The sequence below is a fragment of the Sorex araneus genome, chromosome 3, assembly GCF_027595985.1.
Source record: "Sorex araneus isolate mSorAra2 chromosome 3, mSorAra2.pri, whole genome shotgun sequence".
Lineage (NCBI taxonomy): Eukaryota > Metazoa > Chordata > Mammalia > Eulipotyphla > Soricidae > Sorex > Sorex araneus.
Window position 1 is genome coordinate 150,414,867 of NC_073304.1, and position 11,711 is coordinate 150,426,577.

General features: G+C 40.8%; 1 protein-coding gene across 1 annotated transcript; it reads left to right on the forward strand.

The window, feature by feature from the left end:
* Positions 1-3,422: 3,422 nt before the first annotated feature.
* On the forward strand, positions 3,423-4,526 carry LOC129403665 (late cornified envelope protein 3C-like). The gene is made up of 2 exons (XM_055133668.1): positions 3,423-3,485; positions 3,974-4,526. The coding sequence occupies exon 2, from the start codon at positions 3,993-3,995 to the stop codon at positions 4,278-4,280; it is 288 nt and encodes a 95-aa protein (XP_054989643.1). The 5' UTR covers positions 3,423-3,485; positions 3,974-3,992; the 3' UTR covers positions 4,281-4,526.
* The last annotated feature ends 7,185 nt before the right edge of the window (positions 4,527-11,711 follow it).

The following is an 11,711-nucleotide window of genomic DNA, read 5'->3' on the forward strand; positions in this document are numbered from 1 at the left end:
TTTTAAAAAGAAAAAAGGCAAGGTCAAGTCAATACAGAAAGTTGTCTTGCAGTTCCCACTCAGTCCTCATATCACAACCAGAAACATAATTTTCTGGGAGGGGTTATGTAAGGAAAGAAAAGAGCAACATTCATATAAATCTTTCAGAGAACTCTCACAGGTAAGCTACAAAGACACTCCCCCAGATCACAACAGACACAAATACACAGAAGTTCACCAGACTTAGTGAGTGGAGAAGTCTGGAAGGTTCTACTAGCACGACCACTATATAACCTCTCTGACAATGACTTTAGAGACACCATGGTGAGAATGTTAATGAGTTCAAAGAAGCAATGGAGTAAGTTTAAAAAAAGTATGAGAGCAGAATTAAGAAAATTATCATTAGAAGTATTAGAATGAAAGATAATGGTAGGTTAAATAGAAATACTCAATGGAAGGTCTCAGCAGCGTAGAATAAAAAGCTGAGAAGAAAATTGGTGATCTCTAAGGTGCAATGCAGGAAACATCCAAAAACAACAGAAGAGGAGTAAACGTCTAAAAAATAAAAGAATGCACATTGGAGAACTAGGAGATAAATTCAACAGAAAAATTATACAAATCACTAAGTCCCTGAGGAATATAAAAGGTGAATTTTATGAAGAATTATTAGTCAAAGAAATCACAAAGGAGAATTTTCAAGAATTAAGCACTTCATCCACCTAGATCCAAGAGTCCCAAAGAATCCCAACCAAAGTAGTTTTAAGTAAAACAACTCCAAGACACATAATAATTAGAATAAAAAAATCAAAAACTTTTTTAGACAGAATTGAAAACAGCAAGATCAAAGAAGAAACATGCATGCAAATGAAAGCACATAAGACTCAGAGCAGATCTATTAAATGAGTCCCTATGGATCAGGAGAAAATGGGGGTGAGATGTTATTGCTTTAAAAAATAAATCAATCAAATACTTTACCAAGAATACTTTACACAGATTTATTATCATTCAGATTTGAAAGAATTGTAGAAGTTTCATGGATTTGCAACAGCTTAGAAACTATATAGCCATAAAACCAGTTTTGCAAGAAGCACTGAAGGGGCTTCTATAAGAAATAAGATAAAGTTCACAAACACACATAATCAGTACAAAATAATGGCAATAAATTCCATTATTTCAATAACATCACTCAATATCGATGGTCTGAATGTACCAATCAAGATATGCAAGGTGGCAGGATGGATCAGAAAACTGAAACAAATTTTCTGCTGCCTACATCAGACACATCTGAACAGCCAGGGTAAGCACAGGTTCAAAGTAAAAGACTGGAAAATAATCTTACGGGCAGACAGTTCTCTTCTAAGGATGGGTGTCATACTTATATTAGACAGTATAGACTTCAAAACACATTTATTCAAGGCCAGAAGGGACAGGGTTGACCATTTCCTAATGATTAAGGATCTATATATCAAAAAGAACTCATACTCCTTAGCATATATGTTCCTAATGATGAACTATCAAAATATGATAGAACAGCTAATAGACATGAAGGAAGAGGTTGACAGTTACACAAGAATAATTGTAAACTTTATCATACAACTCTCACCACTTCATAGATAAACTAGGAAAAAACTGAACAAGAAAATGATGGCAATGAAGGAAGAAACAGAAGAGATGGGACTAGCAGACATACATATCACTATCATCCTCAAATAGGATGAAAAAATGTAGACCATACATCTTAATCGAGTGTACGTGAGTCATTCTCCTAGATAGAACACATGTTGGGTCACAGCTCTATAAAATCATATATCTATAAGGCACATCAATCTAAAATCAAGAAGATAGAAATCATATCAACTATCCTCTCAGACCACGGTGCTTCGGAAATGGAAGTGAATCACACACAGAAATAGGGGGGGGGAAATTCAAACACTTGGAAAGCAAACAACTTACAACTGAACAACAAGTGAGTCAAAGAAGAAATTGGAGAAGAAATCAAAGGTTTCTTGAAACAAACAAGAATGAAGACATGAGTTATCAGAATATATAGGACACAAGAAAAGTGGTGATAAGGGAGATGTTCATAGCAATGCAAACATTAAGAAGTAAAACAGGGCCCAAATAAATAATAGCACAACCTAAGCAGCTAGAAAAAAACTTGATAAATGAACCCAAACAAAGCAGAAGGAAGAAAACAATAAAACTTGTAGCAGAAATCAATTAAGATGTGATTTAAGAAAACAGCTCAAAACAATTACCAGTTCTGTGTTCAGGGATCATTCCTGGAAAGGCTCAGGGACCTATAAACAGTACTGAAAATTGAACCTGTCTACTGTGTGCAAGGCAAACTCCCTACCTTCTGTACTACTGCTTCTTCCTGGTCACTCTTATAGGCTTAAGTTGTCTTAAATAACAAAATTAATTTTTCATTTAATATTGCTTCATTCATGATATTTTATATTGAGCCACAAAATAATACATGAGTTAAGGCATTTACTTTACAATCCTCTGAAACTGGTTCAAAACCCCGTTGCACATGTGGTTTCCCCTAAGCATCACCAGTGGTCACTCTTGAACACAGAGCCCGAAACAGCAACTGAGCATTGCAGGTTATGGTCCAAACATCCCCCTAATATATATGTTAATTACATATGATAATAGGTCAAGAATATTTTTCCCTATAAGAAAATATAAATACATGATACAGTAAAGTAAAAAACTATTTTAATTATACATGGGCTATTGAAATTTATGTTATACTTTGATGGTGACACTATAGTATAAAAATTAAAATATGCAAGTAGTTTTGAGCTTAGCTCAATCAAATGAAAAATTAACTAAGAATTTTCAATGATCTCCACTTAATTTAATCATCCATCAAAATCTAACTTGTCCCTGCTCATTTCATGCCCCCAATTCCATGCTGCTCATAAGGTGACCTGAGGCCACTTCTATCAAGCAGAAGTCTTGGACTAGTCTCCTACACAACTCATGTCCAGGAATTCAGGAGGAAGGAATGGATTCTGTCTGAGGACCCTGGTTACCGAGGTACCTGAGGACACTCTACACCTTTGATTACACTCATCACCTGAATTTTTTAAGATCCATTCATGTGTCTGTGTTTGCTATGACAGTCATGAATGTAAGAATGGAATTTTTTCTAGCCATACCTGTTTCCAGGAAAGGATTATGGAGAGAATCTGCATGAAGCATGTGAGCCAGAAGAAGGAAGGAAGGGAATAGGTGGAGGATCAGGTTCCCTGGACCCATGAGGTGGTATGGGGACAGTCATCATGCTCTCTGGTTCAACCTCTTTGGTGGGGCATTATGCAAGTGCCAAGGAAAAAGGTCTGAAGGCTCATCCTGGGAGTGCTAGTCTCCCAGCCTCTCTGAGAAAGCACAGCATGATCAGGCTCTGCATCATAACAGGGCAGGATAAAAGGGCTCTTTCCCTCAGCCACACACCACAGCCTCCGCAGGAACAGCCTCTGCCTCCTCTCCTCTGGGTGAGTGCCTGCAAGGAAAAGAATCTTTCCTCCCTGAGAAGAGATGCTGCAACAGCTGCAAGGGAACTCTAGGGCCATAGGATAGTAGAGGGAGACAAGAGGGTCTGGGGTGAAACCTGAGATGGAGGTGGCAGGAGGCCACAGAGGGGAGAGAACAAGAGCTTAGAGGATATGGCAAGACTTTGCTGATGGAAAGACCATAGTACAGACTGTGTCTTTCTCTTCATGGCACATGTGTTTCTGGTGATTCCATGTCCAAAAGATGTACCATTTTGTGTTACTTTGAAACGCAAAACCTGGAGGCCCAGTTAAACGGAAGCTCAGGATCCCTGGTACAGGGCACAGTGGGAAGCAACTTACACAGACCAATAACTTCCCCATCACTTGCCGCTTTTCCTGCAGCTCAGGACTGAGGAAGGGGTTGTCGTTATAAGTGAGGAGACATTAAATTGTGCTTTCTCAACTGAGAGTTTCTTTCTCTTCCCCAGAATCATCATCTCCCACAAGATGTCCTGCCAGCAGAGCCAGCAGCAGAGCCAGCTCCCTGCCAAGTGCCCCTCACCCAAGTGCCCCCCGAAGAGCCCAGCACAGTGCTCCCCGCCCGCCCCCTCTGGCTGTGCTCTGAGCTCCGGGGGCTGCCACGGGCCCAGCTCCGAGGCCGGCTGCTGCCTGAGCCCCAACAGGCGCCGCAGGTCCCACGGGTGCCGGCGCCGCAGCTCTGGCTCCTGTGACAGAGCCAGTGACCAGCTGTCTGGGGGCTCTGGCTGTGGCCAGGGCTCTGGGGGCTGCTGCTGACCAGGACTCGATGCTGAGAACAGGAAAGAGAACCCAAGGGCCAGGACAAGCCCTGCCCGGTGGAGCCTTTCCAGGACATACTTGCTGCCTGTCCCAGGCCCTGCAGGGCTGCCCCTGCCCAGGCCCTGCCCCCCCCCCCAGGCTCTTTCTCTCTCAAGCCCAGGCTCACAGCCCCCCTCTCCCACAGCAAGGATGGCCAGCACCCCTGACACACCCTGTGATCAATAAAGCTTCTCTTTCTCTGCACCACGGCTGATTCTCATGTTTTCACTTTACCCTTCCCTCAGGGATGGATGTGTGTTACTGGGTCACAGAGGTCACTGGGTCTTTCTGCCCTACATGTGGGACAGTGGGGCACAGGAGGAGAGGGTCATACCATGAGGTAAAGGAAAGACCTTCCCAGGTTGCCTGTCTCCAAGGAGCACCAGGTGATGCACCCATTTGGGGAAAGCACTCTGGAGAACGCAGTCACCGAGACATGTGAAATGTGGGTGGGTGTTTGCACGGCCTCCCAGACTCTGTCAGGAGCTACTGTTGGCTGTTGAGGACCTGTTTCTGGCTGTTGAGGAACTGTCCTGACATCCACATTAAGAGACAGACTGCATAACGGGAACAAAACAGAAGTAGCAGAATGGAGGCTGCCAACTAGAGATGTGTCCCTGAAGGGAGCTTCTGGCCACAGGCCTGGGTGGTCTCTAGGCACCATGTGTATCTGGAGGGTGGAAGCCAAGGGAGCCATTGGGGAGGCACAAAGCACCCACAGCACTAGCGTTAAAGGCCAGCAGTGCCAAAGTGGAGCATCCTCAGAATGGATGATAAAAAGGAAAGGCAGAGAAGCATCAGGAAGCATGGGTAAGTCAATAAGTCAGCACAGGAGACAGGAGATGGAGTGAAGACAAGATAGCATCAATGAACGCTTAAGTTATAGGTTTGAAGGAGAGATAGAGCTGGGAGTTTTGAACACACGTTATATAAAGAGTATGGATCTGAGGACAAGAAAAGAAGAAAGGAAAAAAGAAATATGAGTAGTGTGTGAATGTAATGGACATTTTTGTAACAGCCAAGTTTATTAATGCTTGTCATGTGCTAGGAACCCCTGGGTACTTATGAGCTCATTCAATTTTGAGTTCCTAAAAATTATAATACCAAATGATAAAAATCCTGAAAGTATAGTGTGGAAGGAATCATTTAAAAACTCTTAAAAGACATTTACTTACATCTTTATAACAGAAATTATTTTAGAAGTGTATATAAAACCAAGATAAAACAAATAATTAATGGCCACTTTATATAGTAAATTGTTTATCAGAATAAATATCATATGTCACTAGTCAGAGGACCAAAAGGAAATATTCCTTACTAATTAAAAAATTTAAATAGTTTTATTTTTATGTGCAATGTTATCACAGGCAAGTAAGTAGCAATCCACTGTAACAGTAAAATTTGCAGAAAATGCAGTAAATAAACTATCTGAGTTCTTTCATAATTCATACCTATAGTATTGGAAATGATGTGAGGGTGAAATTATAGCATAGAAAGTTGCTAGAAAATATTTCTGATGGACTAAATTGTTGGGAAAACATGAAACTAAGAAATCTAAGTAAAAACAAATTACAGAGAAAATTAGACACACGAAAAATTTTACGTCAGGAGTTCGTTTTGGACATTGCACAGGACAATTCCACAGGTACTATTTGACTTTCAGGATCATTAACTGTATTTTAAATCTTGCATTTGAAAAAACTAACATTTTTCTTTTTTAATACATGACTCTCCTCAACAAATTCACAGTCGTTTTCTATCTGACATTGGCCATTTGAAATTCTTCTATTATTGGATACATACAAATCCAGACAATTATTCCCTATTAAACTTTGCACCTTCTGCTTCTGTATTGTTTGGAAGGTTAAGATCCTTCCAGCCTGAGGAAAGGCAATTAAAAGTAATGGAGGGAGGGGCCGGAGCGATAGCACAGCGGGTAGGGCGTTTGCCTTGCACGCGGCCGACCTGGGTTCGATCCCCGGCATCCCATATGGTCCCCCAAGCACTGCCAGGAGCAATTCCTGAGTGCAAAGCCAGGAGTAACCCCTGAGCATCGCTGGGTGTGACCCAAAAAGCAAAAAAAAAAAAAAAAAAAAGTAACGGAGGGACAATGGTGGAGGTGCTTGAGCAAAATGGTAGTGGTGAAGGTGTAGTAACTTTGTACATCAAAACCATGAAAATGAATATTACTGCAACCACATTGCATGAAATATAACACAATTTTTATAGAAAAAAATAATAATTCAAGGTAGGGTGCTTGCCTTGCACATGGCAACCTGGTTTGATCCCTGACATCCCATCTGATCCCCTGAGCCCTTTACCAGGAGTGATCAGGAATGATCATTTACCATAGAGCTAGGAAAGAGCCCTGAATACAACTGAGTGTGACCTCAAAACCAATAGTAATAATAAAAATCATCATCATCATCATCATCATCATCATCATCATCATCATCCCGTTGATCGTCGAATTTCTCGAGCGGTCTCAGTAATGTCTCCATTCGTCCTACACCTGAGATTTTAGAAGCCTCTCTTTACATGTCCTTTCCAATGGTGCTGCATTGGAGGCTCTTTCAGGGTCAGATAAATGAGAGCTATCATTATAAAATAATAAAAATATAATAATAATTCAGTTAGTGTGTTTTATGAGAGGTTAGAGATCAAAAAGAAGGCCTCACATTTGTAAAGCATGTGCCTTACCATTGAACTGTATTCCAAGACCCACATTTTATCTTTTATAATATAACAAAACAAACAGGAAAAATTCATAAGCAGATTTAAGTGTAATTTTGACAGATATTACTTACATCAACTGAATAATTCCGGTATATATAGTGACACATCTATCATTACCCTTAGCAATGATAATTTATCCTTTATAAAAAATTTTCCCTAACTATTCCTACCTACAAGAAACATCTCCTCTGAACTATTGAATCTCAGAAATGCACAGAGGGAGGAATCCTGACATATCTGTCATTAGATGGGGCTTTGCTTTTTATTTTCAGCTATGAGTTCAACTTTCATAATACATGTGCTTTTATGCCTTTATAGAATTATCTCCATTCCCCACACCCCACCCTTATTCTTCTACTTAGATAGCTATTACCTACAGAACCAAGGTGATGGGGGAAACCAGGAATATCTAACCTATTGTCTATGCTTTAAATGAACATTTTATTCTGTTTTTCTCTGTTAGTGGCATTCTTTCTTCAACTAGCACTCGCTCACCTTCTTCTTTGTGGGAATTCCTCTGTTTCTGCTTTCATTAACTCCTTTCAGTGGCCTCAGCTCAACTGAACTGTCTGTACATTAGGTTCTTCACCCCTCAATCCCTGCTGCAAACACATTGTCGGTCTCTACAGGCCTGACTTCATCTAAGTCACTCCTTGGTGATACCAATGGCAATACTCAAATACACCAGGCAAGAGAAGATTGACACCCAGAGCACTTGCTAAGCCCAAGTCCTCATCCCACATGCCTATCACAGCACTCATAACTTAGTGATGGCCCACCTGTCTGTCTGCCCCACTCTTTGTGAGCTGCTTACCAGGACTGACACTCATTCATGGCTGAATCTCTGTGTCCCTCACAACAGTGCAGTCTTTGAGAATAAAAGTCAGAAGGAATTTAAATAGCATGAAAGGGAATAAAAACTTCTCTGATTCACGAGAAGAGAATGTGGACAGCCTTGGTACCCCTGAGATGCCTTCTCTTAGAAAAACTTAGTATCTGACCCTTTTCTCTCACTAAATAAAGTGACACAGAATCTGGTGCCAAGCTTCTATCCAGACCCCCAAGGGTCAGGGTTTCCTGTGACCTGAACTTTCCTCATAGAACTCATATCTCTGAGCATTAGCATCTGACTGCAGTGCCCTCCTGCCCAGCTGTGATCGAGGCGGCCTTTCAGTCCCCAGTCTGCCCCAGTCTTCCCCAGTGTGGGGAACTAGAGTAGTGATTTGGAGGAAAGGCCATTGTTGAGGGTTATATCTCTCAAAGAGATAAGCCTTATGGATTAAAAGTTTATAACGTAGATTTAAAAACTAGGAAACAATATTTTCACAAAAGGAAAAGCAACTGGGAATGGTAAAATATAGATCTCCAGAAATTGAACAGAAAGTGGTTCTGTCTGACTCATAATTGTGTTTGTGTGGGTGACAAATTAGTAATTTCACACTTTAATCTCCAATAAAATAAAATGAAATAAAATCCAATTAAACATGCAATATTCAGGCCAACCAAACTGTGTTAAAGATCCTTGGTGACTATCTTGCCATGTAAATGTGTAAGACTATTAGGAAATCTTGCAACAGATATCTTCACAGCATAGTAACTTGACATACAAATTTTGAGCTCAATAGACTCACCATTAATATCTAGTACCTTGATACTAGGATCTTTTACCTACTAGACACACTTTTACTAGGACCTTGGTGAATAGATAAGGCCTGCTGCTTTCCAAACCACCCTTTTGGGTGAGAGAAACTTACAAACTCTGAACATATTGAGGTATAGGTTGCTTCTTTCTCAAATATCATTCCTAGTCCATCTTTGCAATTTTTTTCATCCTCCATAATATTCACATGAATCTATTCAGCAAATATACTGATGAAGCTCAGAAAGGAAATTTCAGTATCCGTGTCTTTCATGCCCATAAAAGTCAATATTTTTTCCCCTTTATATTCTTCTCTCCTTCTGGTAAAGGGTGGGAGGGAAAACATGTCATCCTTACATGTGGGATATAAGGGTAGCCACATCACTCTATCCTACTTGATCATGTTACATCAAGCCTACCTATCAACCTACTAATCAAAAGTAGTTTGACAATTGTTCTTGCCAGTTCTCAATAAAACAGTAAAACTTAATCTCATTTCCAAGTCTGATCCAAAACATAGAGAATTATTTCAATGATCACAAAAAGTAAGCTTATCTCTCAAAAATATAGGCCTTGTTACACCTTTGTTGCAAACCACAACACCTAATCAGAGAGAGAGAACAAAAGGGAATACCCTGCCATAGTGGCAGGGTGGGGTGGGGGGAGACGGGACTGGGGAGCGGGGAGGGATGTTGGGTTTACTGGTGGTGGAGAATGGGCACTGGTGAAGGGATGGGTTATCGAACTTTGTATAGGGGAAACATGAGCACAAAGATGTATGGATCTGTAACTGTACCCTCACGATGACTCTCTAATTAAAAATAAACTAATAAAAAAATATAGGCCTTGTTGCATTGGAAGTTGTACCCAATAAAAATATTAGAGACCAATATTTTCACAAAAGGAAAAACATCTGGGAATGGTACAATACAGATCTCCAAACTTTTGCTCCTTCATAAAACATCTTGAAATATGCTTTCAGTCCACTTTGGAAAGCTCTGAAAATCAGCCAGAAGCTAGTAAAGTAATACTAAAGGTTTATTCTGGAAAAGAAATTGAATCTCTATAAAATAGTGAGCTCAGAGCAGAAGAGATGAGGTGTGATGCTTGCCTTGTACAGAGCCAACCTGGTTTTAATCCCCAGTACCACACACAGTTCTCTGAGACCATTCAGGAGTGATTCCTGAACACTGCCAAGTGTGACCCAACATCAAAAACAATGACAAACCAGTGCATTCAGGAACATGGGGGATGACAGAAAGCATGGTGTTCTTGTTTTACATGCTGTATCTTCTGTTCTAATCCCTAGCATCACTTGGTTACCCTAGCACCACCTGATGGTGATAAAATAAAAGAACAGTGAACTCTGTGCCATTTTAGTTTGTCCTATTTCCATGCCCATATAATCAATGCCATGGTAGCTTTAAAAATCAAAATTCTAGTATGGATGCTTCTCAGAAAATTAGAAATTGAGCTCACATTTGACCCAGCAATACCACTCCTGGGAATATATCCTGGAGAGGCAAAAAAGTATAGTCGAAATGACATCGCACTAGACTGTTCATTGCAGCACTGTTTACAATAGCAAGAATCTGGAAAAACCTGAGTGCCCGAGAACAGATGACTGGGTTAAAGAAACTTTGGTACATCTACACAATGGAATACTATGCAGCTGTGAGAAAAGATGAAGTCATGAGCTTTGCATATAAGTGGATCAACATGGAAAGTATTGGGGGCATTACCGGCACGCTCTCGGCCCAGAAAAGATCTGGAGCTGTTGCTCATGAAACAGACTCTCTGCTCCTAAAGACTATGATCCAAGAGGTCTTCTAACCCATTTTGGCACCCAGAGCGGCTTCTTACAGAAATGCATCTAGACTATGGTCTGTACTACTACTATATGCCGCCCGGGGAGGGATTTTCCCTCTCCACCCTGTTTTTCTGTGTGGAAAATGGCGGTGGCAGCATCATCCACATGGCGAGAGCCACCTCCTAAGACTTCCACCCAGAGGTATGAACTTTGCAATATTGTGGCTCATAGGCGATCATGGGAAGGGGGCGTTACAGCATGCCCTCGGCCCAGATAAGATCCAGAGCTGCTATTCACAAAACAGACCCTCTGTTCCTAAAGGCAAGAGGTCTTCTTCCTAAATTTCTTCCTAAATCCAAGAGGTCTTCTAACCCATTTTAGCACCCAGAGAGGCTTGTTTCAGAAATGGGTCTAGACTGTGAACTGAACTAAAATATCAGAAATCCAAAACCATGCAGCCACTGTTGCTCATAGAATCTTCATTCTCAGCAATGAAAAGAAATTGTTAAATGATGCCTTTTCAGCAGGCCTGATTGTTGGGGGAAAATTCCAAAGAATAATAGTGAGTTCTCTATTGAAATATTGAATGTATTCAAAGTATAGAGAGAATAAAATGAAGATCATTAGCTACTTAGGTGGGGGCTGGGTGGGAGAGGGGTATATTGGGGTTCTTGGTGGTGGAACATGTGCACTGGTGAAGGGATAGGGGTTCAATCATTGTATGACTGAGACTTAAACCTGAAAGATTTGTATTTTTTTTTCACGGTGATTCAATATAATAAAATAAAATTTAAAAAAATTATAAATTCTTGGGGCTGGAGCAATAGCACAGCGGGTAGGGCGTTTGCCTTGCACGCAGTCGACCCAGGTTCTATTCCCAGCATCCCATATGGTCCCCTGAGCACTGCCAGGGGTAATTCCTGAGTGCAGAGCCAGAGGTAACCCCTGTGCATCGCCGGATGGGACCCAAAAAGAAAAAGAAAATTATAAACTCTAAATACAAAATAAAGCATACATCACAGAAAAAAACAAACACACAAAAAAACACGGAAAGTATCATGTTAAGTGAAATGAGTCAGAAAAAGAGAGACAGATATAGAAAGATTGCACTCATCTGTGGAATATAAAGCAACATGATGGGAGACTGGAACCCATGAATAGTAGAGATTAGTACCAGGAGGTTGGCTCCATGGCTTGGAAGCTA

Bases quoted from the DNA above. Each gene is read 5' to 3' on its own strand.
- LOC129403665 (XM_055133668.1), top strand. From the start codon at position 3,993: ATGTCCTGCCAGCAGAGCCAGCAGCAGAGCCAGCTCCCTGCCAAGTGC.